We start from the raw sequence: 27,691 nt of genomic DNA, 5'->3' as shown, positions 1-27,691 counted from the left end.
CCTATACCTGTAAGAACCTATACCTGTAAGAACCTTTTTCCTATACCAGTGTAAGAAAACGTTAGTGGATATTGTAACAAACACAACACTGATAAAGGTTTTTTTGTGGACAGTTAGACTTCAGTCTATTAGAAACATTAAAATTATGGACAAAATAATATATAACAAATGCAACAGATTGGATAATATGTGAAGTTTTTGAAGTCCTGAACAAATAGTTCCGCTGGTTCTTTTTGATAGAGCCTTCATTGAAATTTCCAAAAAATTCTAAAATATATCAAAGAATTATAATTATAAATAAATAAACCAGAAAAATACTTTTTTTGCAATCCAATATTGTAACATATTGCAGTATCCTATATTGGATGATTGCAACAATAATGTATACACATTTTATTTAAAAAAACATGTTTTTCATATTAATTGATCATATATTTATATAATGTAACTGATAAGATGTTTATGTGTTAAAGTACAGTAAGGTTTGCCCAGTTAGACATTCAATGTAACAGTTTGTTTAATAAAATGTTTAAATTATTTAATTAATAAATATCAAAACATGATTATAATTTAAAATAGCTTCTAAGAAATAACATACAATTAACGACCTGTCAACAACGACCACCTTTAAACAGCGGCCATTTTTTTTCGTCAGTGGCCGCCGTTCAGAGGTTTGACTGTATTTAAATGATAAAGTATGAAAATTTAAGCAGTATGATTTGAATTTAATGCCAATTAAATGAAAACAATTATATTTGAGATTCAAAATATACAAACTTAACATTTGCATAAAATAAATGATTCAGATGGAAGAAAGGTCAGGACGCGCGAGAGGGAGTTAACTGACATTGCTTTAAGTCAACCACCTCTATCGACGACACTCCCTAAAGCTTTCTTTGATCAATTCAAACCAGTCATCAACGATAAATATATGTAACTTTTGCTTAAAATAAACAAACAACTGGAATAAAACGTGTAAGAGATCATTACTGGGGAAAACAGGATTATGTATTACGTGTCCTACTGTTATCTGATACAGAATTATTTAAATTGTTCTTAAGGTACAGTCATAGTTTATTTTTAATCTTTTGTTGAATTTTAAAACTCATTTAATGCCTTAGAATACAAATTCTCCATAAATTTAATCATTATCGTCATTTAATGCTAAATACCTACATGGCCATTGCAAAGACTATCATCATCGATTTAAATACTTAGTAAATACAGTTTATAAAAAGTTTTTTTTTGTTTATATTCGTAAGTGTACTTTGATGGGTAACTGACTTTTGGCCACCTTGTATATGTAGGAAATTATATAATTAACTGACGGTAATGATACTGAATGATTTTGATTTTTGCTTTGTCCTTTTAATTACGAATTTTTATAAAAGTATCGTATTTTCGTGCATATAACCCGCGCCTGTGAGCAATTGTTAACTGTAAGGAATAGGAATTTTAAAAGTTCTAAAAGCTACCACCAGGTAAAAATTGGCGTCGCCTTTCTTCCGCGCTTCGAAAAGTTTAACTACGTATTATTATCAAATTTTTACTGTAGAGAATATTCGCTGTAAACACCCAAAAATACAGCAAATGGCGAATGAATCAACAAAATTCCCAACGTATTGTACAAAGTGACGGTCTGAGTATTAAAATATAATTTTATTAACTGTATACAAAAGTATTAATATTAAAACAAAAACTCTTAAATATATAAAGTACTCGATTAAAATAACAATTAAAAATATTTACAATACATTTTTAACATTACTTAAGAATATATTGTTTATATACTTTACAGATGAACATGCGGACAGCTTGTTTTTCTTAACTGGTTTACATCACAGTTATTTCTTGTTCCGTACTAGATAACACCCCGTTTGGAATTTCGTCATCTAGTTTACCGTTGTACATGTGCTGAACGGTACTTTTTCGAGGTATTAAACGTGTACCGGGAACGATCTCGAGACCCTGTACGTACCACTTGCTTTTATAATCGTTCCAACGTGTCAGAGTGGTACAGTAACGCGACGTACGACATTTGGAATGGTTGTATACGGTCTCGGCATAATTTTTCGGTTTCATTAACGTTTTAAAATACACGCAATCCGTATAAATTACATCCGTATCGTTTACGTAAACGCTATTGTAATAGTGTATCGGTACGATACGTGGCGTGTACAACACGGAATTTTTGTAACTCCGACTGCTACTGTACGTACAAGTGGAAAGGACGTTTATCTTTTCTAAAGGTCCTCGAGGGGTGATAGTGATCTGTTCGCTGTAAACTCTAGGAATCATGACGTAGTCCACCCTCTCTTCCACCCTATCTAAGGAATTTTCGACCGACTCTGGAATTTCTTCGTGATTTCCAACAATTTCTCGACCATCCTCCATCTCGATTCCCCCTTATTGTGTAGGCACGAACGCAAAATTCATCCAGAAAACACCTGAAAAAAAGCGTTAAAATTTAATAAATATTTCCAGGCGAATTTCTTATTTATTTTCGAAAGAAACGTGATAACTAGTTTCACGATTAGTTCTTTCATAACGATGTAATTTCAGCTTGTCATAATACAAAAACACGTACCGACTTAAATATATTAGTGATGTCATAAAACAAGTTAAAAGTGTAGAGTGGATCATCCAACCAGAGATCGGGTTTCTCGTATAAGATATTAAAATTAAATAGAAATAAAAATGTGCATTTCATCCGAATACAGTCGAATTATTCAAAAGTCAACCTTGAACTGTTTTGCAACTGAATTACTTTTCGTGTACGGGAAGCGGATACTTTGCTGTTGAAAATGTGTCGTTTCGTGGAAATTTGATAAAACATCCCGGACATTTTTATTTTATTTTAACATATTTATTAATATTTTGCTCAAAAACAGTGGAATAATCAAGGATTAAGCTTGGTAATAGTAATAAAATGTTACAACGTATTACTGTAATTTTTTAAATATTTTTACAGTAACAAAAAATCTGAAAGAACCCCTTAATTTTAATTATATTTATCGCTAAAAAAATAATAGAAATATATTTATCCATCAGCGACGTAGCCGAGGGGTGTTTAAGAAGCTAAACCCCCCTCAAAAAGTATAATTTTAATTACACTTTTTATTAATTTTTCGGTTCGAGTAACGTAACAAACATTAAAGAATAATTAGTTTGATCGATCGATATAGAGATTTAAACAGTATTTCGACGAAAATTTTGGCCGTTTACTAAAAAAATAATTCAACTTTTTTTCGGTTTTATTATTTCGTTATACGTCTACTCGTATTTTAACATAAAAAAAACGACATTTAAACTCTATACATTAACTCGAAACTCGTTTATGTAGTGGTTTATTACACGTCTCAATTTTTATGGCCATGGCTAACGTAAAAAAATACAGATTTTATTTCTAAAAAATAACACATTTTACTTTGTTTTACTTAAAAAAAATAGTTTAAAAACGGCAGGAAATTATGCAAATATCGTTTTTCGAATTAATTTGTCTGGTTTCGAGCGCACGCTGAACGAATGTGAAGTTCAAGGAGCGAAATATTTAATCAATTTGCATAAAGAATGGATTGGAGATCACGTTTGCCTCTATTCTAAATTAAATTAGACTTTTGGAACTGTTTTAGAAAATATTACTTACAATTAGCAGAAAGGTCGATTTATTCCACCTTCTTTAACTAAGAATGTAGACAATCGAGATGTGGATTATCAAAACACGTCACAGTTATAAAGTCGGATGTGTTGATGTTAAGAGTCAAGAATTCAGGAAGACGTGGGACTAAAACGTTTCGTTACGTCAGTAAAATTTAGCAGAAATCGGTGAATGAAACCTTTGTTTTAGTATAATAATCAATACCATATTTAGTTAAGTGGAAAGAGAATTTTTTTGAAAGTAAACTACTCTAAACTTCGTACTAATTAAGGTGTTTTGGGGGTGGGCAAATTTAAACGGAAATTGCCCTATTTGTGCCGCGTTACATACGCGACGATCGCGTGGATGGACCCTCAGCTATAACAAATAACAGGCCCTTCCCCTCCACTAAGCTATAGACTCTTAAAGCCAGGCCCTAAACTGCGGCTTACGTGTAAATGCGGCCCTAACGACGACGGTCACGAAGAAGAACAATAAAAAGATAATTAATAACTAGCGTGGCGACTGTTTACACGCCCTACGCGCGAGTAATTCGTGACGTACCAATCGATTTTAAATCTAAAAAAAGAAAAACCACCCCCCTAACCGCACTCACCTCGAATACGAGAGACGGAGAGAGTGTGACGTGCCGTTTCTTAGAAAAGTCACGATAGTTCTGTGACGCTCAACGGCACTCCAACAACATCGGGGTGAGGAGCATTCGCTGCACACAGTGCACTATAAACGAACGATTGTCGTCGACTGTGCTTCCTTCTGTCGGACGAGAACTCAACCTTACTATACTCCGAGGGGGTATTTTTTTTATTTATTTATTTTTTTGTTTGTTCGACCTTTGACCCGGATGTCTGAGAAGTAGATAAAGCGGCGCGCTTTCGTCACAGTGTACTCGTGTGTAAAATCTGGAGAATTTTAAACGATTTTGATCGTTGAGGAAATTATTTAATAATTGTTATTGAACTCTTCGCCTTATATTTTTGCTGACGAGATAATCAGGCTTTACTCGTTCGAACAATAAAAATGCCCTTTTTTTGTTTGTGCGCGCGCTGTTTAATGGTGGTTTAACTGACCCGTAACGCGTTAAAAATATACACAGAAATTTTATGAATATTTAATTCTTACTTTTACAAATTTAACTGTCATTTAATGACAATTAAGCTATCAATTACATTATTAATACTCGATTTTTGATTATTTAATTACTAATTAAATGATCAATATCCTAAAGATTATGCGTCAAACTTAATAATGATTATGATAAATAACATAATTAAAATTAATTGTGATTATATACCAACCAGTAATTCTAATTAACTTTCAAGGACGTTGGAAGAAAAAAAATCCTTCAGGTAAGCTTGAATGGAATGATTGATGAAGTGTGTCAGTTGAATTTCCTCGACACTTGGATTATTTTTAATTATGGAGGAACACACCCCCGTAGGAGAGCTTATACAAGGCACCGGGCCCCATACGAGCTGCGCTACGGGGGTGGAGCGGGTCGCTTTTTGACGTTTTGTTACAACAAATGAAATACATAGAGCGCTTCTTTATTAATAAATAAATATTTTATTTTCTGTTAGTAAAAATAACATTAGGTTTAGGACCTGGTGTTTGGTAGAGGAGCGGGGCCGTAATAAGTTTAGTCCAACCCCGCTTTGAATTTAATTTATACTGTCATTTTATTTTAACGTCGTTTATGTTAACTTTACCTCAAAAATAACTTTTACATCGTCCACAGTTGCGACGTATTTCGGGGAGATCCATTTATAGAAAAACGATAGACACAGAAACAATGTTACCGCGAACGCCCCAATAACGGCGAAGTTGACCATAAATTCATTGGAGGCAAGTGTACTCCCATCTTCAACACATTTTTAATGGTTCCTATAGTGTATCGGTAGTATGTCCGCATCAGCGAGTAGCCCATTCTTTGAATCAATAATCGGACACTAAACTGATTGTCCTCGCTCGTTAACATTTCTCACGGATCCGATTCGAGGATCTCGGAACAAAGAGACAATCTTTTCGCAGATGGCAATCTACAGAAGTCATTGTTACATCAAAGCTCTACGTCACGTTTATTTTATAGTTGTTACGCTTTACGGATCACGGGGATATTCTCAATTTGATTCTAGTTATTAGAAAAAATTACATACGGTACGTAATTGAACGTGATCATTTGCATATTCTCGAGAGGGATGTCTTTCGTATTGAACGTATTAAAGATTTCAATTAATATCCTTTTCCGTTAATTATCAAATGTAAAAAATGTGACAATTTCAAAAATTTTCTGTATTATTATGAATACTGTATATAGTAGATACATAAAAGAAGTGGCTATGTATCCGTGGTTATCGCATCTTCATTATCACAGACGTCCGAATATACGTAAAACGAGTTATTCGGAATAGCCACAAAGTTCCTACGCTCGTTTTCTATGTTTCCTAGCCGAATATCTTGACGAGAAAATCAATTAGATGCGTACGGGTTCCTCAAACAGATTTAACTCGTGGCAATTGATTTTGTGCCACCGAGAGAAAGAAGAATTTTCAACTCATTTCAACTATTATAAACCTAAAAATGTCGACTGCGGAGTGGTCGAAGCAGTTACGGAGTCAACCTACCCCTCTCGGAGACCCGGAAACGAATGCCAGACAGCCGTCTAAAAATTTGTCGTGGATGTAAGTTCCGAATATCTCGGGCCCATTCCTCATCACCCAGTCGCTCCCATTGTAGGGATACACAATTTTTTTTTTACTTTTTTCTTCACTAATTTTTCTTCACCACAAAGTAAGGCAACTTCCAGCAGTCGACTCCGAGAGTCCGCGATTTAATTGCCAACTTTGATGCTCCGTTGTCTTACCGCGCATCGGGTCGAGAGAACGGGAGGGACGTTTTGCCGAATTGTCCGCTATCTCGGCCATTTGATTCGAATACGAGATGATGTTAGGGGTCGTAGATACGTCTGGGCATACGTACACGGTGGGCAGACTGGATTCCCCGGACAGACCAGCCGAATCGAGCGCGAACAATTGCGATGGCATCTTTGTCCACCATCCAGAGAAAGATGGAAACTTCGCTACAGAACCCTTCTCTTTCGGTACTATCGACAGGTAACCGAGACAGGCAAATTTGCACGCGCGGCGATCCTATCCGTCGGCGCTTCGACATCGTCAACTTTATTCATAGCGATAGCGTGACACGGCTCCGTTTGGGAATGGCACTGAAAGTTACAATTGCGGCTTTACCGTTAAATAGCGCATCGCATCCACTGCCGGTACGCCGATTGGGGGAGCCATCTAGTACGACAATCGGTCATTCCTATTATTGGTACGACGGACACGGACGACTTAGAATACGTCGGTACTTTAAGGCAGTGTTTCTTAACAGGGGGCCGCCAAATTACGCAAAATTTCCTTCAGAATATAATAAAAAGAAAATTGATGCAAACCGAATATCGCATCGAAAAGCGAAAGAAGAAAGATAAAGTTTTCGTATTTAGTTTTTCTTTATTTATTTATTTCTTCCTACATACAACTTTGTTAGTACGGAAGAAATAAATGCAAATATGTTACGTACACCGCAGTATTTAGTTGTTTTATTTCAAAGTAATTCTGAGAAACTATTAATGCTTGGAATATTAAAAATAATTAAAAATAATAGTAGGCTTTGAAAATTTAAATGTTTTTGCAAAAGATATGCAAAATCTTTACCACAAGTCGCGGGTGTTTTAGTTTTAGTTTAGTTTTTAGCATCGACTTTGGATCGAATAACAGCGCATTTCTTTCTTATATCGCGTGTTTAGTTTTAATTATTTATAATTAACCCATAAAAATGAGCAAAAAACACAAAGGAACATTAGAAAAATTTTTTAATGTAAGTTATGTTTTACATTTATTATATGAAGGAATCATTTTATTATAGATAATTTAACAAATATAAATTATTATTTAAAAAATGGGGTCACAAAAATGAAACGTTTGGTGGGCCGCGAGTATAAAAAGGTTAAACGAATTGTTTTTTTGAAAACGAAATTTATCAATTACAATTAATGTTGATACAAACGACAAAACCATTCGAATCCTCGATTAAAATTGAGTAAATCGCGATTTCGTTCTTCGGATAGCCACGCTTTTCCTGTTATATAGAACAGAGGGAAAGTATGGCGATGGGTCAAAAAATGACCCCTTAAGATTTATACATTTCTGAATTCCAGTTACCTCGAAACGTCGAAAAAAAATGGGGATGTTTTCTGTATGTATAAACGTTAATGCGTGTTGGGCACGATTTCGTTCACCCTCTTCGAAGCTTAATAACTCTTGCGCATTTTGTCGAAAATTTCTGAAATTTTGCGGGGAGGTTTTTTATTAGGGGGATTGACCCTATTAAATTTTGGTGTTAAAAGATCGAGAAGTGAGGGATATGAGAGAAACGTTTTTATATCTCGAGTGGGGTAAGAACTATTAAAGGTTTTACTGGTTATTAGAATATTTTTTTTTATAAAACTCGTCTCTACCTCAGAATAAAGCTTTTTGCCATTTTATAATAATTAATTTCATTAAAACTTTCTAAAATAAAACGTGATAAAAGATAGCGGCGCACGGACATTTGAACCAAGGTACGATGCTTTGTTTTTATCGATTTACGCGCAAAAAAGTGTTTACTTACGATACTCTATGGCAATATCGGGAATTTCACTTAGGGGTGCGCTTCGTGCTCAATATCGATATCCTTTGAACTCTAGTTCTACCGTAGAAAATTCTTTTCTACTTACTAAACTCTCCGCACCCCCGAATTTCGCCCCCGACATCGATAAATCGCGCGATTAAAAATAATTACGACGAGAGTTTTTACTGTAGTGAAGACACGCGAAGAAAATCCGGAAAACTCCACGCGACCGGTCAGTCGGTCAGACGCGAATCCCAATCGACCTACCAACGTTTAGCGATTTTATCCACTCGGGCACTGGTGAGCTTACGATTAAATATAAAAAGACACTCCTCTTCCCTCTTCTTAATTGGCAAATCCACTATCTTCGTCCTTTTGTATTCGTTAATACAAGAATTTACTTACCTACCATTTCGTCGGGGACCCAGATCTTCAGTTTATCGAGAGATACGTTTCCCATCTCCCATCCACGCTGTCGACCCTATTGTAAATCGAACCCACCCGAAATGGGCGTAATTGTGGCCGGTTATACGATCTACAATGCGCCTCCACCCTAATTAATCAATCAATCAAAGTTAACATTCCGCAAGATTGAGTTCGTTGTCCCGACACACAAATTCACTATCAACAACGACTTTCCCGAAGAAACGGTCGCTGTTTGCAGCTTCGACCGTATTAACTTATTTTACTGAATGTAATTGTTATTTAGGCCAGACTTTTATCGTCAGACAATCTAAAATTTATTCTAAGAAAGCATTATTTACAGTGATAATTTACAAAGAACGACATTAAGTTATACGGATCTTTAAAAACATTAACTGTTACACTGTTTGCATTGATGGCAGACAAATATCGAAACTCGAGAAATTCTGTAATATTCTTTAAATATTTTTTTTCTTTGTAGACTCTTGAACAATAAGGACCACCGATTTTCAAAAATTGAAAGAGTTCTTGCAATACATCAATCATTTTAAGCGGCAAAGATATCCAACGATTCTAAAAAGAAGGCGCCATTCTCTCGCTCTGGGGAACACGAAATCGAATCCGAACCATCGAAATATCCTAGAAATCTTTCGGGAATGGTCTACCCGGGATACGTCGGGGTCCCAATTCTCACCACTGAGCGTAACTAAAAGGGCCTAAGAGTAAAATATGAAGAGGCCCAAAAGTCGTGTAACCGAGATTTTTTAGACGGAACCACGAATAATCTGGATCTTAACGAAGCTATTGCGAACCGTTCTTAAAGAAATCTCGGTTAACAGACTTACGGACAGTTTTAATTATACAGTCCACCCCCTATAGCACTGTCGATTATTCCGTTTTATACGAATTCCGTGTTGTACGAGTCACTTAGATTTTTTACAAATACGTGTGCCGGGCCGTGAATGGCTCACGTATTTGTAAAATCTAAGTGACTCGTACAACACGGAATTCGTATAAAACGGAATAGTCGACAGTGTTATAGGGGGTGGACTGTATAATGACGTTTAATTAAAAAATTAATTTATATAGCAAATTACGTTAAAGTTGTAACATTTTCCAATGTATTTTCTTGATTTACGAATCCGAAAACTCTATTAAAAGTTGCAGAATGTTGCGCGGAAGTATATTGCAATAAACTCTTTCAATCCTATACTATATACATATTTTATAACAATTTTATATATTGTTTTCATTTGCATCGTTTCATATTCTTTGCTTTGTTTTGTTTTTTTTTGTTTCTAAATCTATACGACTTTTCACATTAATTCACAAAATACACATCTTCCTTGTTGTTTTTTCATTATATATTCACAACATAAAATGCTATTGGCAAGAAAAATATATATACAATTATTAACGACCTTTTATAATAATAATTTTCTCCATTAACGGATTATTTTCTTAAAAAATAAATAAAACTTTATACTTTGTCGTAACGTTCTCGACAAGATAAAGGAAAAGTAAAGACGAGAAAGGCAACTGATATTTACATAAATAACCAACCAATTTACTTTATAAAAAAGGGAAAAATATATAAATATATATTTAAATAATTTAATCACATTATGAACAAAATTATTGCACCATTTATCTGTCTGGAACTCGTGTTTATTCAGACGTTACTATTGTAAGTAGTAGAGATGTTTCTGTCTTCGCTTGGCTTTATTGTTGTTACATTTGCAGCCGCATCCGGTCTGATTCCCTTCAACAATTTCTAATAAAAAAAATTATTCGATAGTTTTTCAATGTTTAATTCAATTTTCTTACAGTAAAACCTGTCTAAAACGGACTTCTAAAGAGCGAACGGATAATAGATGCATTATCTAAGAACGAAACGATATGATACACGAAATAGTATTATAAACCTGTCTATCGCGGAAGATTTTTTGAGTACTGACCGTAACCTGTATAAAGCGGACTTTTTCGTAGCTAAATTTTAAATCGTAGGTTTACGATTGAATTTATATATAATATTGTTTTCTTTGTGGAGATTGGATTGGATATTCTACAATAAACTGGCCCCTAATTAGGTGTTAGTCACGTGAGAAAAATTCAAAAAAAACTCCACGTGGCTAACCTATTTGTAAGGTAATTTGCTAGATATTTTAAATATTAGACGGCTTCTTATTAGAGGCGATGTTAAACTTACCTGCCGTAGAGTTCCCGGTGTTCTAATAAGAGAGTATACAAAGTAAATTGGAATGCAAGAGAGGGAGGAGGCCATAAGTAGCCAGCCAACAGCTATGGACCAAGTTGGATAGGTGTAACCTTCCCGTTGTAGATGTTTATATTGCACCATGGCGCAAACGAATATACTCTAATAATAACAAAATCAGTTTAAAAATTGAATAAATGCAACGTAGAACTACAGTCAAACCTCGATTTAACGTCGCTGTTTGTTGGCCTTTGCAATTGTTACTAAATCGAATGCGGCGTTAAACCGAAAGATATCAAACAATGAGAATTATATCTAGTAATGAGGGCTGCGAACAAATTTGTGTTCGAAAGTCATTAGCGAATCCACTCGAGCTTTAAGAGCGAAGCGCTATTTCGGAGATCGTTATATCGAAGTTTGACTTTATATTTTGTCATTCCGTAATCATATTATTAGCATTTAACATAAATTAATAATAATTTTAACTTACAAATATAAAGATGGGACTTATGTATGTCCAGCAAACCCTCCAAAAAATTCCGGGGCGAAATCCAATCATTTCTTTGATCTGTTCAGAAAATTTTTCAGCTCCTATAATGTTTCATTTAAAATCGATTAGAAGAAAAGTAAATTGAAATAAAGTTACAATTGTTTAATTTAATAAAAGAAATTTTGTTTAGAATTGCGGCCACAAACAAATTAGCGGAGGAGACAAAATTATATGCGAAATAATACGTAACATAATGCCCACGAGTGTCAAAATAATATAAAAATTGCAGTTTTTAAATCCTTTAAGTCGCGAGAAGAATGGACATACTTTCCTAGTTGAAATTCCTTGTATTAATTGCGACAGCGTGCCTAAGCTCACATCTTACACTTTCCACCCCGTAGGTCCTTTTTAACCAGACCATTATGGTCTAGACACGGCCCTGGATAGAGCCGTAGGGTGATGAGAGACCGGGATGGACCACTTCCGAGATTCCACTTCAGTTAACTAATTATTATTAATTTTTTTAATTAAATATTTTATCAATGATTCATTTTACAAGCTGGTCGGATTCCGTTATTTTAAAAAATGTATTAATTAAATCGTTTATTTAACGATTTAATTTATTTAAAAGATGAGAATAAGTATGTACGCTCGTTTCCTTCGTTAAATTGCCAGAATTCAATAGCAAATAAGTATTCTGAATTATAATAATAAAATCAAAGTTCGGGTGATCTCAATTAGCGCTATTCGACACTGTCTAGGAGAGATTTAGCAATTCAAATGCAACCAAATCTGATATAACAACATTACCGAAGACATTTCCACAAAATACAATTACTACCAAAACTCGTCTTTTGGCGCTGTGGATTTCAATCCGCGTAATCTTTGTAAGGACACTTAAAACGTGTTGTTTGTCCAAGACACGTGGCAAATTTGATAGCCAGAAAGAGTAGCGCACTGCGTACGAAGAGCATCGTAGACTATTGAAGACACGCTCATTGTCGTCAGAATGGGGACCACATCGAGTAAGGTGCATCTCTAATCTCTCTGTATAGCGTGAGCGCTTTGCACACCGCCCGTATACGGAAAGAGTGGCCAATAAATCACTTTGGCAGCCAAGTTTTAGGCAAAACAGTGGAAATTTCTTCAGCGTAGGCGCTATATTTCAACAATTAGCTAATCCTACCGTAGTTCTTTTATAGTATTTCTGCCAATTATTATTAAAATTATTTGAATTTATTTTATTTTTACTTTTCGGACAAAATTAACAAGAAAATTCACTTAATTCTCTCCGATTTCGATGAATTTTGAATATCGTGTAAAGTAAGTAAGATATATCGGATCAATTAAGATTAATCTTGCGTAGAACCGTTTTAATTAAAGCCAATTTTCGTGAAATATTTTACTGTCAGAAATGTCAATAGTGCTCGATACGTTATGCCTCGCGCTTAATCCTTTCAAAATTATAACAATTAGTAATTAATTCGCAGTAAAATTTACAAATCACATTTCTTTTTCCTAATTTCTCTTAACAATTTTACAATATATTTTTCATTTATTTGTAAAGCTTTTCTAGCAGATAATGACATCATTTTTTTTCATATTTCATTACGATTTCAGTCGAGTAACAATGATAGAAAGCGGTTCGTCCGTCTTATATAGTATTTAAAATTGCTAAGCCCAGTTATGGTTAAGAAAGAGAGAAAGTAAACTTTTTTATTTACGACAAGATTTTTCTTTTTAATACGTAGAAAAACAGCTTAGTTATTATATTTAAAAATACGGGATTACGTTTAAAAGCCGTGTAACTTTGGACTTATCCTTTAAAAGGTTTTTGGAATAAATCAATCATACATTTTTAATTAATTTTACGGTGTCTGCCAGAAGCTTTTGCTTTTACGTCGCCTTTTTCATTTCCCAAAAGAAAAGAATGTCCTAAAACTATATGAAATTAACTCTATTACCAATTTCTTGCACGGTATTTTTTTTTACTTTTACAGAATTTACGAGCGATTTCGAAACACCGTTACTATCGAAATGATTATACCCGCAAGAAAATACGTAAATCACCTTTATTTCAATATTATGAAATTATATGATTATAGCGCGTAGTAATCACAAAATAGAATTATATATTTCTACAATACAGCATACGCCCCTTTAACTTTATAAATTCGTTTAAGTTCGTTACATTCTTCAAACGATTTTAAAGAAATAAACTGTGTTTTCCTGTACAGTACCTTCGGTATTATAACCTAGATTTGTTTCCGACCATACTTAGGCCTACAACGTGGAAACACGCTTATATTTGGCTAAACTATAACATTAAATCTCACCCTACTGGAGATACACACTACTCCCTTTATCTCTCCACCCCCTCGACCTTTATTTATCGTAATTTAATAGCATCAATCCCTCGTATCTCCGCAAAAATTCAGAAATTTTTGACCAAAATCGCAGGAGTTATTAAGCTTCAAATAGGGTGAAACAAACCGTGTCCCTCCCCTTTTTACCACTTACTTCAATATTGTTTGACATCGATTTGCTAATTGCTCGAATTTTGAAAGGATTAATTTATAATTGATTTTATATTGTTTCACTAAATTAGTTATACGGATTAAGAAGATCGGAGACTTCTCTATACAATTTTGCATCACGAACTAATAGAATTATTCATAAATTGCTTTATTTTTTTAATTTCGGGGTTCCTAGGAGTGTGCCTCGCGTGCCTAGTGGAAAATCCATCAACGACCACAATTATAGAGGAAGAACTCGTTTAACAAGTTATATTTTCTGTATTTTGGACAGAGAATCAAAAGCAGAAATTCTTAATTATCACTGTTTAATTCATCTGTCGGATTTAAGATGGATGCAATGGATGTCAGAATGTGAAAATCAGCATAAATAAAATTCCTGATTTGGTGAATGTAGGAGATGCGAATTCCATCAGGTAACTTGGCAACAGATTCTTTACGTAACTATTTCCTTTCTTCAAATTAATATAAAACTAAACTAAACTAAATTTCTTTATTTTTTTTATTAAGATATTTTTCCTCATTGAGTTATTTTCCCTCAAAACTAGAGAAAAATCCCTTTCCTGTATCCTACCAACCAACTGTATCGCTTCAGTCCAATGCTTATCTGGGTCATTCACGTGATCCTTCCAACATCAACGATTGCTTGTTTATATCAGATAGTTTCCTGCAATATTTTCTCTTCCTTGGAAAATTTACAATAGAGATCATTCGCTCGTACAATAATATTATTCATATTTATATATATTTTTTGAAAGAATACTTTACCACTATTACTGCTACTCCCATCCCTTGTGAAAGTGAGATAGGTTATATCTCTTCTTTCCATTCGTAAAACCGAAACAATTCTTAGAAGTAAGAACTTGATTGGATAAATTTAAATATGAATAGAAGGATTTTTACATATGTAAAGATGTAAAAATGTATTCTAAATTTTAAGACATTAACTTAATATACTTGTAGTGTCGTCAAGGTTCTTGATACTTTAGTAAATAAATCTTTTTTTTTTTTTTCCTGTATTTAAATATTTAAAAATATATATTNTTAATTTTAATTATTGTACAATTTACTACAGTAGTAAAGAAAGAAGTATAATCCACGTGATTCATCTATGCTGGAATTTCAAATCAGTCTAATCAATTGTTAAGAATTATGTATATATAAGTACAGCCAAACTCTCTGAAATTGGCACTAAACTGAAGTAATTGAAGCGATAAGAATTACGTGTAGTAACGAGGTCTTTTTGGCATTTGAAAGTTGAAGGGTTCTCTAACTTATATTCATTGGCATTTTATGGATGTAATATTGTTTAAGAGAGAGCTAAGTTTAGATTTATTTATTTAAATGAATGTTATAATTACCATACAACCAACAAACTGCTGCTGCTTCTACGAAAACTATGAAGAGCACGGACATTGATGTACCGTAAGCATCCAACAAATTGACAATATAGTTTCCTCCCTGAAGAAGAAATTTCAAAAACAGTTTCCATAAATAAGATCCTTTATGTGGTACGAAGAATATTTGGAATAATAATAATATTACTTACGTAAGTTGTAGTAGGGAGAGCGCAAAGATATATGCATAGTATGAGAACTGCCACGAAGATTTCTCGATGGTTACGTAAGAGTTTGGGATATTCGTCGCAAAGGCCAGTTATCATAGCTTCTAATCCTCCAAACTTAAAAATAATTTATTAAAAATTCAATAAAAAGAATATTTATATTAAAGGAATTTAATATCTATGGTCAATTTTTGCTTACAGTACTATCCAAGCCGAGTGTGATAAGCATTAGAAAGAATAATATTGACCAAAATGTAGATCCATGCATAGTTGCGATGGCTTCGGGATATACGATAAATACCAAACCGGGACCTGTTTTATAGCGGTATATCGTGCATGAATTTTAAAAAATAGCCAGAATATTATAAGATTTAAAGAGAAATTGTTAAGAAATTGAAAGATATACGTGAAAGTACCATCGGTTGCAACGTTGCTGATATCCTTCCTTTGCATATGCGCCATATATCCGAGTACAGAAAATATAACAAATCCAGCTAAAAAACTTGTCAGGCAATTGATCGTACTGGTAAAAATAGCATCCCTGAAATGATAAAGTCATTTGTCACGCATACAGAGCTTAACAACATCAACGGATAGATATGCAAATGCTAATTACTTATAGTAATTACCACTGAAATATACACCGATCAGACTGTTAAACGTGTAAATTCAAACCTGTAACAGTTGTTGTGGAATTTATTATAACTGGACAATGCCAATAATGTTCCGAATCCCGGTCCTAACGAAAAGAATATTTGGGTAGCGGCATCTATCCAAACCTGAAATTATAAATAAGAATATTAAGAGGTTAAGCTTAGTGTACGTATTCATTTAATGATTATTCAAAGTAAATACAAATCAAGAATTCTCTCGTACATAGGATGGCCCAAAAGTCAGTTATTTACTATAAAATGAGTGTTTTCTTGAACACTAAGCGGCATTGCCACATACTGAAAACTGTACCAACTCGTAACTGTACCAAATATGTTTTCCAGTTTGGCAGGTTTCCGTTTTAAACAGGTCTTTTTTTTACAGAGAAAATCGTTGCATTTTGAAGAATTTCCCCCTTTAGACAGGTTTCCGTTTTATTAAGGTTCCGTAAACCCTGTTTAAAACGGAATGCATTTTCCGTCTGGAAAGATTTCCTTTTTATAGAAGATTCCGCATTTATTAATTAACTCTTCGTTTCCTTCCAAGATTTATTATCCATTTAGGCAGGTTTTCGCTTTATAGAGGTTCTGTTTTAGACAGGTTTTACTTTATATACCAAACAAAACTTGTGAAACGGGATGAACTATAAAGGTGAAAGGAGTAGGTTCGATTCTCCGTGCAGGAACTGAACCCACGACCTTCTTTTGATACACTTCTAGACTACGAAACAAAGTTAGATATATTGAATATCATTAATTTAAAGGAGTATTTTGTCTATTCTGTTTTATTTGGGCGATCTATGGAGAAGGGAGCCACCCAGGAGGATTTTCTATAGAAAACTGACCCCTATTTAGGTGTCACAACCGTGGAAACTCTACGCGGAAAACTCTACGTGCCAGCCCGAACCCACGATTATTTTGTATTTTATTTAATAAACAAATACGAGAAATTCATTATAGTGAATAAGGAATTATTTTAACATCAAATAAAATGAACTTACTCTACTTTCCAATAACATCTCCCACTTTGGCGAAAGATAATATTTAATTCCCTCCAAAGATCCTTCCAGAGTGACACCTCGACACAACAGAATTAATAGCACTAGATAAGGCATTGTGGCTGTAAACCAAACAGCCTGAAAAGAAAAAAAAACAGCGTAAATTATCTTAAAGTAAACTTGTAAAATAAAAAAATAAATTAAAATGAAACTTTTATGACACATTAACTCGGACACTTTCGGTACTAAATTTAACATTGAAATTCTGAATAGTTTTTAATTGTCTTTAAGAATAGATTGGATTTTTCTAATCAAGATGACGGTGAAGATTATTAGTTTAATAAATTAAGATATCCTTGATCTTGTTTATGATTCAAGAGCTGACTCAACAGAACGGAACGTAACCATTTGAGTGAATGATAATTAATTTTATGGCATCGGTTATAATTATGTAAATTGATCATCTTACAACCATTCTGCTTTTATAATCGATATTTTATCTTATACAATATATTGTAATTCGTCTAGATAGATTCTATTCATTCGAATTTTGTGTAGTATCTGATAAGATTATTATTTAAATAGTAATCGCGTACAAGCGGGCTCCAAATAATGGTTTAGAAAAATGATAGTTTTAATTATAAAGCTCCTATAAAATCACTGTAAAACTTTACTAAATTACAGAAAAGATTCCTTAAAAATCTACAATATTAATTTAATTTTTAAGCATTTATATAGATTTTTTTCCTTCTAAATTTTATACAAAATCATTCGTTTATTTTGAGTATTTTTAATTAATATTTAATTATTTATTTATATAAATATAAATTTATTACTTAAATTAACGTTCTAATTATTTATCCTAGATATATTTTATTAATTTCTCACCTTTCCTGCACTTTTTACGCCTTTCCAAAGAGAAAAATAGACTAGAACGAAGACCGCCATCAAACAAAGAGCGAGAGACCATTTGATCGGCCCTACGGCTTCTATCCCTTGTGAACGTTGAATTTCCAAAACNTAGAACCAATCGTTTAAATAATTTCTGTTTATTTATAAATACTTCCTTCCCTGTTGATACTTTGTGATAATTTAATGCATTTGCGATGGTGAAGTCCCTCCGCAGTGGGCCACGAGACGTCATAACTTACTTTATTGGAAATAAATTTAATATTAATGGAAAAGTTTAAAACAATTTCTAAAGATGAAATTATTGAGTTTTAATAAAGAGATTTGAAAATATTGACAATAATTACAAAGCGTATCATTTGATAAAATGTACATTCTCAATTCAAAGATGTCCAATCTGAATAAGGCAGGCGCTAATCACCAATTACATCAGCGGGACTTGGCATTCTTATCAGGATCATAGCGAGGAGACATTAATGCTGGAATATTCTAACCTAAAAGTGTTTTCCACTATTGACAGCGTACCTGTAATAATTGATGGGTGGCAAATATGGCGAGAATAGCGCGTGCAATCCATTGTTGGTTTATGATGCGTACCAGAATGAAGATCTCTAAGAGTGGCGGAGCGTGGAATGATTGGAAAGGAAGTTAGAGGGAGACAATTCGCACCACTCGACTCGACTGTGTGATGTGTCACGCGCCAATGAATATCCCCACTACCAATCTGAATTCCCACTATCTAAGTCTATGACTGCGTGATTTATATACTCTCCTGTTATAGATTTTATTGGTCCCTATGGGAGCACGTGCTGAAAGATGATACAGTACACTCGATAATATGTTTTTAAATAGAAGGATCTACTGAGATAAAATTAATTACTAGATAAAATACGATAAAAAGTTAAAGTGTATATATATGTATTTTTTTTTAATTTTAAATTTTAATTTAAATAATTGCCCTAAAATCATGTTTATTTAATGATAAAGTCGAGATGAGCATAAATGTTTCGACAAAAAGTTGAATGAAAATTTATGGCTCGTTATCAACAGGTTGCGAGTGTCTATCACTCTTGGGTTGTCAATAATATTGACCTGTCAACCGAGTTCACCCTCCAGATGATTGGCTCTTCTTAATTTACTGAATAAATATCTACTGATAATGACGTCTTCTGTCTCTAACGCCCTTCTTTTATTTATAAAACTTCCAGTAGACAATAGAAAGAAAAAAGAGGGTTTAAGATAGCAACCGTCATTACTTACTTCGTATCTACTACCCTAGACGGATATTAATGGTGTATTCTTTAGTAGTTTGCTTATAAAACTTAATATATATTTTTAAATTAATATATAATAAAAAATTCCAAGAGATTTAAGTTAATCGAAAACTATTTTCTGAAGGATTTTTAATCAGATAAGTGAGAAAACCCGGATAAAAGGGCGATAAATATAAAATTGGCAGTTTATACTGTATTGGAAGTGATTTTCTTTAAATAAGAAGTAAAATATTCGAGTTGTCACACGAAAAATATCAAAATATGATGAAAAATCGAATTTTATTTGTCAAGACAGTTTTCTCGGATGAAGAATTTTACTAATATATATATGGAAAGAGGATCTAAAGACTCAATTGAAATATATTTTCGTGTGGTTTTAGATGATGAACACTTTTATTTACTGTAACTTTGAATTTTTTACATACAAAACTATAAAATTAGAAATCGAACTCTTGTTTTAGTAGCGGCTTTGCCCCTGTACATCATACTTCTCCTAAAAGCAACAGAGTCATGCCGGTCATCTATGTAACTCTGTTCGGGGGAAAGTTTTTGAATTGAATTCACGTGACTTCCGGTTTAGACCGGAAGTTCGTATACAGTTATTCAGGGTCTCCTCTCATACGCTTTCCGTATCCAGTCTTAACTTTCATCTATCCGCCATCGTTCTCGAGATTAAGAAAGAACAGACAGACAGACGACAGTGGGAATTTATAGGTCTACAATATTTTAAAATTGGAGCCCAGTAAATTTAAAAAGTTTGCATCGCTTTTTAGTTTAATATTTTTATTTATTTATTTATACAGGAGATGTAACTAAGACGGTATTATCCACCCCATACGAGGAACAATAAACGAACCCGAATTAAAATATATATTAACATTATAGAAATATTACTAAATATAACACGAATAACTTATAAATATTTAGATTTATTAAAAATAAATTAATTCAAATATTATATTAAATATATAATAATTCTAATGTAAAAATATTAAAAGATTATATAGAAATTTCTCTAGTAATTTTTGTTAATGAATTACCTACTCGAAATACTCCTGTGCGGGACTCGTGGATAAGTTTGAAGAATTTAACCTTCTTTCTGCCAGTGTTAAGCAGAGATGTGTATTCCAGCTATTATCACATCTAGTCCAAGGTAATTCCGAACTGAATGAAGCGAAGAGGAAGTACACTGCCCATGCAATAATCGTATTATAGTACATAGCCATGTACAAGTCTATCAGACAGATCGCGTACCCTATACCTGAAAATATCGTTCATTTTTTAACAAAATATTCCTTTAATTTGGTAATATTTATGTGTAAGAATTGCTGTTTTCTAAATTAGGTAATAACTCTTAAATTTAGAACCAATCGTTTAAATAATTTCTGTTTATTTATAAATACTTCCTTCCCTGTTGATACTTTGTGATAATTTAATGCATTTGCGATGGTGAAGTCCCTCCGCAGTGGGCCACGAGACGTCATAACTTACTTTAACTCTTTCGATGTCCGATCTTCTGTGACGTCATTATTTCGTTCCTCTTCCGTTTACTCGCCCATTGCGGAGGGACTTTACCATCGCTTAGTGATAATTTCAAAGGTTCTCCTCCCGAATTTGGAAGTTTAGTACGTAAATATTACAAGTTACACCGAAGAAACCACAGATTACTAACTTATACAGAACTATTTGAAAGTGATTGAAAAAGAGCTGCTCCAAATGGCAAATGTTATAATTATTCTTCCTAAGGATTAATTTTATATATTATTAAACATCATTGAACTAACCTTTCATCATAGGGCACAATTTTTGCCAAATTGTAAGACAACCATTCCTGTAATACTGTCCAAGCGCTAGCTCCAAATAGAACAAAGGTAAACCTCCAAATATTAACATGATAACATATGGTATGAGAAAAGCACCTGTAAATATGGTGAATAAATTATGGAAATTTATAAATATTTATAGAATATTTTGCTTTATCTTTAAATAAGATTGTTATATATTTATTAAACAATACACAGTACACATAAACTACATATAATATGCTTATTAGATATCATATATATTAAACAACGTGGCCAAAAGTCAGTTAACCAGTCTTCCCGGGTGCATTTGTGAATATGAATTACAAATGGAGTGTTGTAGTTTATGTATTTAACAAGAAAGAACTCAGGTAAAGGTAAAATAATACTGTTTTGGTGACAAAATCTTTTATTAATGCTACACTTTACTTGTTTTTATTATTGCATTAATATCTCTTCTAATATTTTAACATTTATTTTCTAAAAAATATATGATTTTTATGCATTTATTTTCTGATTAAATGATATCGCCTGCACAGAATTACATAGCAAATGTTTCACTTTAGTGTTTTAAAGGATATATTTATAACAAAATTAACAGCTAATTTTAAATGATGCGTGTTTAATTAAATCATCCTGAATAAAATTTAAGTAATTCTTGTAGCATAAAAGTGGATTTGTACAGTTTAAAAATTGTTACAAATAATTGTAATAATCTGTATAGAAAATAAATTGTAAACAGAATAAGATCTCATAATTTTAAATATGATCTAAAAAAATATTGTAACATTAATCTTTCTGTATCGAGAAATCTCCAGTTTCTTATAAGATAAATATATTTCTGGAGTAGAATACATTTCTTGTATAGGAGAACCATCGAACAGGTCGCGGGTTCGCGCCTGATGGTTGATTACGTGGAGTCTTCCACGTTTTCTTCGCGTGTCTAACACCTAGGCCCGGCCCCAGCTGTAGATCTTTTTGCATTGGGCCAAAAAATTTAAATATACCTCGCTAACACCTAGATTTAGGGGTCTGTTTCGTATAGGGAGGCATAATATTAATATCTAATCTTTAATTTAATTAATTTTAATACTTTTAAGCCGAATAATAAAGAAAATGAGCGCTATATTTAGTGACGCGAGGAAGACATTTCCTTAAAATAATAAAAATTAGTTCCAAAACTAACCACTAGGGCACTTTTAGCGCTACGAGGAATGAAGATGCCGTTTCACACTTAAAAAATGTCGTTTACCGAGAACACGTTGCGCATTTGGCGGCCTGACTGTACGAGAAGCATCAAAGAACATTAATTATGGTAGCCGTTGAAAACACTGTTCATCGCCTTCAGAATGGGTACCACATTGAGCAGCTGAGTATCTCGTTTCTTGTAGCGCCAAAAGTGCCATAGTGATAAGCTTTTGTACTATTTTTTCACGGAAATGTCTTCGTACCAGATTTCGACTGTTAAATCTCTGTAGACAATAAAGATACTTTAATTACGATCAATCGGTATCAATAAATGTTTGAAAATATACATTGTTTTTAATAATTTCGGTTATTCACAGATTAATTCTTCTGTTTATTTGAAATTTTCTTTAGTAAACGATGCAGTTGCGAGAAAATATCTAATAAATTAAAATATACATTCTATATATGCTATTTAAAGAGGAAAGCAATTCAGTTTTTATAATGGTTAACCGACTTTTGAGTCATCTTGCGTAGAAAATGCAATAGTTGCAGGCAACTCTGAACTGTGACAACTGTAATCATTTATTCGAACGTATTATTTTTCTTTTAAATGTTACAATAAGCGTAAGTGAATAAAATATTCTTTCGCTAGTAGCCACGTTCAATTACATGCTAAAGTAATTTCTTACTTGGTTGGACGAATCTACGTGTGCACGAACCACAAATCATTCTCAAACACGACATTTCATTTCTAACTTATTTTAAATAAGTATTAAAAATATTACAAATAAAACGTAACTCGTGATAATTACTAACAAGTTACTATATTATTATTATTATTATTTTGCATCATATTTGTGTTTTATAGAAACAGAACTTTGCTGTATTTGGAAAAGAAGAGTTAAAACCGAATACAAACGAGCCGAAAAATTGTCAGCAGCAGGATTAAAAATGATACTGATAATAACATCATCAGCATCATATAATGATGGTTCGTGTGATGATAATGCTTCTGTTATAGCGTGTAATATTGTAGCTTAGTATGTTTTACAATTAATGCTTACAGATGGACAATTAAATATCTGTAATATTATTTTTCTGTTATTTAAATTTGATCCTGTTTTAACGTTAAACGAGAGCTAAAAGTTTGGAACTTTACTCGTAGGCTAATCTACTGTTCGCGTACTTTAAAAATCCTATATACATAGGCTTACTATATGTCCGGGATTAACCGGACAACTCGGGAATTTTATTGTTTTCTGGCTTCTCGTCCGATCCCTCTATATGCCCGAGATTCCAAAATTATAGACAATAAAGTACACATTTAGACACACTTCTGTATTTGAAAAATGTCATTTAGGCCGTCCATAGATGAAAGAGCAACGAATATTGTTTGATTGACGTAGAGTTGTACGTATCACTGTTAGAAACAGTGTAGTATTCGCGTACTTATCGGTAAGTTCGACAAACAAAATCGATATACAAATACACTTTCGGCTCAATATCTCGATTTGCTCATGAGATTGTATGGTAAACCCGTGTATACAGTATTCAAAAGTGTCTTATTACCGCTTATTTACGGCGAGAACACCAATTCGGCGTGCTCGTGAAAAGTTTTTACGCGGCGTTTTACTGATTCACTATGAAAATAATGAAAATTGATTCTCCGGTAGCTGGTTTAAAGATATTTTATACGTGTCGTTTTAAGTACACGGTTATTTTTTGGTGTAACCTACGGGCAAATGTCCAAGTTGTTAGCTTCAAATCTTCCTGTTTTAACGATCTCTGTACTATTCCACAGTTTATTAACTTTTTTAAAATATAATTTAAGAACATTTATCTACCATAAGAATGCCGAGAAAGTCCAGAAAATTGTCAGCTTTTTTACCATTGCTTATTTTACTAAATTACCGAAGTTAACGCTTACTTTAATTACGTATTTTGAATCTATCACTTGGTATTCGTCAAATCAATCATACAAAATAAGCACTATATATATAATGGATTTACAAAGTTGAGGGGTAGTTCGGATCCTGGGTTCCTTAGTTACTCTACTGTAAGGAAACAATACTATTGATAGAATACATTATTAATGTAGTGTAGAACACGCTACATTATTACTGTGTTCTTGTTTCATTACAGTAGCTTCCTGGGTCCAAGCTTCACGGGTAAACACTGGAAGTTCGCGCCTGGCCAGGACGTGGAGTTTTCCGGGTTTTCTCCACGTCTGTAACGCCCGAATGGGACCAGTTAGCCTTAAAAGATCTCCCGGAAGGCATCCCCTCTTAGCATCCCCTCTTGCCTTAACACACACGAGAAACCATTGAACAGTGTGTTCAATGGTACTACGATGCTTTTTGTGTGCAGATTCTCTAGTACGGCTCTTGGCTTTTTCAGCGCCAAAAGTACCCCAGTGGCAAGTTTTGGTACTAATTTTGGTAATGTCTTCCTAGTATTCAGAAATGTCATCGTGCCAGATTTAGCTGCATTTGGACTTTTAAATTATAACGTTAAATAGGGGTACTTTAATTACCATTGTATTATGAAACGATCAAAATATTTCAAAACAGAATAAATTCTGATTTATTTATTTATTATTTTTTAGCCAATAAAATCAGTAAATATTTATCTGATAATTTTATATTAAAAAAGGTTATTCCTAAGATAATTTATTTTTTAATAAATCAATTTGACTGGTATAGAAATGCCATTTTAATATAAAATGGGATTTCTATCTTATCCCAACTCAATTATTGTTAACTCTTTTTTTATATATATAAAAAATAAATAAACAAAATAAGTAAATATTTATTTATTTATAAAATTCCAGCTTAGTTTTATTGATTAATAATTTTCTAGTATAAGAAATTAAGGAGTGAATTTAAATATTTAAATTTTTTTTAAATAATAGAAAGCAATTAAAATTAGGTTTATTGCAAAAAAATATGAGGCTCATATAATTTTTTCTTGATAAATAGACTTATCTGTTGATAATTACCTAATTATGTATTGCCTCGTTATATTTTAACAACGTACGATATATAAAATCCAATATCTACTAATTAGTTTCATTTGAAGCGCTTAGTAAAATGTGGTTATAAAATTTAATAACTAGATTAAATATTTATATATTTTTAAAACAAGATATTTTTATTTTTCCTTTTAAAACTGATAAAACAATTTAATATTGAGATACTTTTCACTGTATTTTAACAGTAAGGAGTACCAAGGAGCGCTTTATATCTTCGGGGGGCCCTGGAAAATTTGAATTTGGGGCCCCGCGTACAGTGTTGATTTCAGACATTTATCTTCGAGGGAACTTTTCGGAGAATATTTCTTCTTATAAAAGATTGGGCCTCCCGTTGTGGGGTCCCAGAATAATTTACCTTTTCGACTACAGGATAACGCTCCACCGAGGAGTAGGGCCTACTTTCTGTTGTACTAATTACTAATTAGAGGCATGTAGGGGTAAAATTACAACGATGCCGAGCGATTAGAGTAAGAGATAATGCTAGTATTACACTCTCCTTGTAAGAATGTAGTAAGAAAATTACTACACTTTAATTATACTTACATAATATTAAAGCAGTAATTAATAATAAAAGTTACAAATTACTTCATCTATAATTGAGCAATTTATAATTATAAAAATTACAATTACAATTCGATTTAGTTGTAAGAATGTAGGCGCAATAGCGTATTTAAAACTATTACAAACAATACAATTGCTTATATTAAGTTGTAAAAATACGGGCAAATACACGTAGTAAATATTTGTATTTTCATCCATTTTTACCTAAAAAAAGTAAATTTTTACTCCAAAAAATCGAAGTTCTTTACTACACTTTCTCACTCGTTGAATGTTTCTTTACTATAATTGAGACTTCCTTTTCACGTTCGACCTTCTTGCATATAATTGAAAACATTTATTTTCATGTCTTCCCTTTGTTAAAAAAAACATACCATAAATGTCCATCAGATTTAAGGAAGAATGGAAAGTTAACTTCGATTTAAACGTGATTAACTTTACAGGAAAAGTAAGAAAATGCCCCAACCACCAAATGAGTAGCTTTTATAAATCATTTATTTTTTTAAAATAAATATAAAATTTAAAGCTTGGTACACGTGTACCGGTATACCCGAACGTGTAGATAGAAAAAAAGAAAAGGTGACGGCTCTGTTAGGTTCGGGTGTACTCGGATTAAAACAATAAAAGTAGAGAAAATTAATCGAATTTTTATAGGAAAATAATGAAAAAAAAATATATATTTAATTTTTCTAGTCAATACTTAAAAGAGAAAAATTACAATTTGCAATTAAATTTATCGCATTTCGGAACACTTAAAATTGCAAATTTTCAGTAAAAACTTTGTTAATTTAAGAAAAATAATTATTTTATTTTATTTACTGACAAGATACGCTAATAAATTTTCTAAACATTTGCTTAAAATCTAATTTTAAAGCCATGCAACTTAGAAATAATTTACAAAAAAAGCTGCAAAATAGTGTAGTTTGAAGAATTTTGCAATTAAAAGTCGACTTACCTCCTCCGTTTCGGTAACAAATGTAAGGAAATCGCCAAACATTACCCAAATCCACAGCAAAACCAATCACGGCTAATAAAAATTCGATTTTTTTATCCCATGTTTCCCTGGAATCGGAAGTTTGCCTTATAGAGACTACAGTTTCGACTGTCGACGTTTTCACTTCCGTTCCGTCAACTTCCGTTTTCAGGTTCAAGTTCAGATTCTCGGAGCTCGATGACATCCTTACTTTGTGGCCGACACTACGTAACGCCCAAATATCGTTCGGGTATCTCAACTTTGTCATACCCGAGCATGCGCTATACTTACCACCAACATTATCCTTCCTATACTTTAACCCCCCTCTCGACCGACCGCCTTCGTCTTCTTAACACTTTAAACACTCTTTAATATTAATAATTAGTGATTAAAATGTAATTATTCTCCCTTAGAAAGTTCAAAAAAAGTGCATTTTTCTCGCCTAAAAGTTCTGATTTTCGCACTCTTCCACCTTAAAATTACGCTGTATAAAATTCATATAAAAAGTTAAATGCGTAAATTACGGCATAGAAGAGGGGTGGAGAACGTTCTATATTAAATTTTATACAGAAGATTAGCGTTATAGACGGGTATTATACTGTCTAGAAGTAGTATACGAAACTGTATATACGCGGTATAGGGATATTATACTATATTTTGTATAGATAATATAGCTTTAACTTTATATGCCTTTAGAATAAACACTATTATAAGGGGGAAGCGGATGAAGGACGAAGAAGGGAAGAGGATAAGAAACTA

The 27,691-nt window shown here is 32.8% G+C and overlaps 2 protein-coding genes across 3 annotated transcripts; both read right to left on the bottom strand.

Moving 5' to 3' along the window:
• Nucleotides 1-1,620: 1,620 nt before the first annotated feature.
• On the bottom strand, nucleotides 1,621-4,417 carry LOC111640017. Of its 2 annotated transcripts, none has more exons than XM_023386050.1 (2): nucleotides 4,254-4,417; nucleotides 1,621-2,447 (listed from the first exon to the last, which is right to left on the bottom strand). In XM_023386050.1, exon 2 carries the CDS (start codon nucleotides 2,392-2,394, stop codon nucleotides 1,834-1,836), a length of 561 nt encoding a protein of 186 aa, XP_023241818.1. In that variant the 5' UTR covers nucleotides 2,395-2,447; nucleotides 4,254-4,417; the 3' UTR covers nucleotides 1,621-1,833. The 2 variants fall into 2 exon arrangements, with proteins under 2 accessions (XP_023241818.1, XP_023241880.1); XM_023386112.1 differs by lacking the exon at nucleotides 4,254-4,417 and adding an exon at nucleotides 3,647-4,209.
• Nucleotides 4,418-10,219: 5,802 nt separating this feature from the next.
• LOC111639947 (sodium-dependent serotonin transporter-like) lies at nucleotides 10,220-27,143 on the bottom strand. Its single transcript, XM_023385953.1, has 13 exons — nucleotides 26,915-27,143; nucleotides 21,165-21,299; nucleotides 20,425-20,641; nucleotides 18,086-18,242; nucleotides 17,201-17,335; nucleotides 16,225-16,328; nucleotides 15,966-16,090; nucleotides 15,749-15,861; nucleotides 15,535-15,666; nucleotides 15,347-15,446; nucleotides 11,452-11,552; nucleotides 10,956-11,123; nucleotides 10,220-10,520 (listed from the first exon to the last, which is right to left on the bottom strand). The coding sequence occupies exons 1-13, from the start codon at nucleotides 27,135-27,137 to the stop codon at nucleotides 10,419-10,421; spliced, it is 1,812 nt and encodes a 603-aa protein (XP_023241721.1). The 5' UTR covers nucleotides 27,138-27,143; the 3' UTR covers nucleotides 10,220-10,418.
• Between the last annotated feature and the right edge of the window lie 548 nt (nucleotides 27,144-27,691).

Source organism: Centruroides sculpturatus, unplaced genomic scaffold, assembly GCF_000671375.1.
Source record: "Centruroides sculpturatus isolate CEXI.00-Female unplaced genomic scaffold, Cexi_2.0 scaffold59, whole genome shotgun sequence".
NCBI classification, from domain to species: Eukaryota; Metazoa; Arthropoda; class Arachnida; order Scorpiones; family Buthidae; genus Centruroides; species Centruroides sculpturatus.
This window is presented reverse-complemented; position numbering and strand designations above follow the sequence as displayed.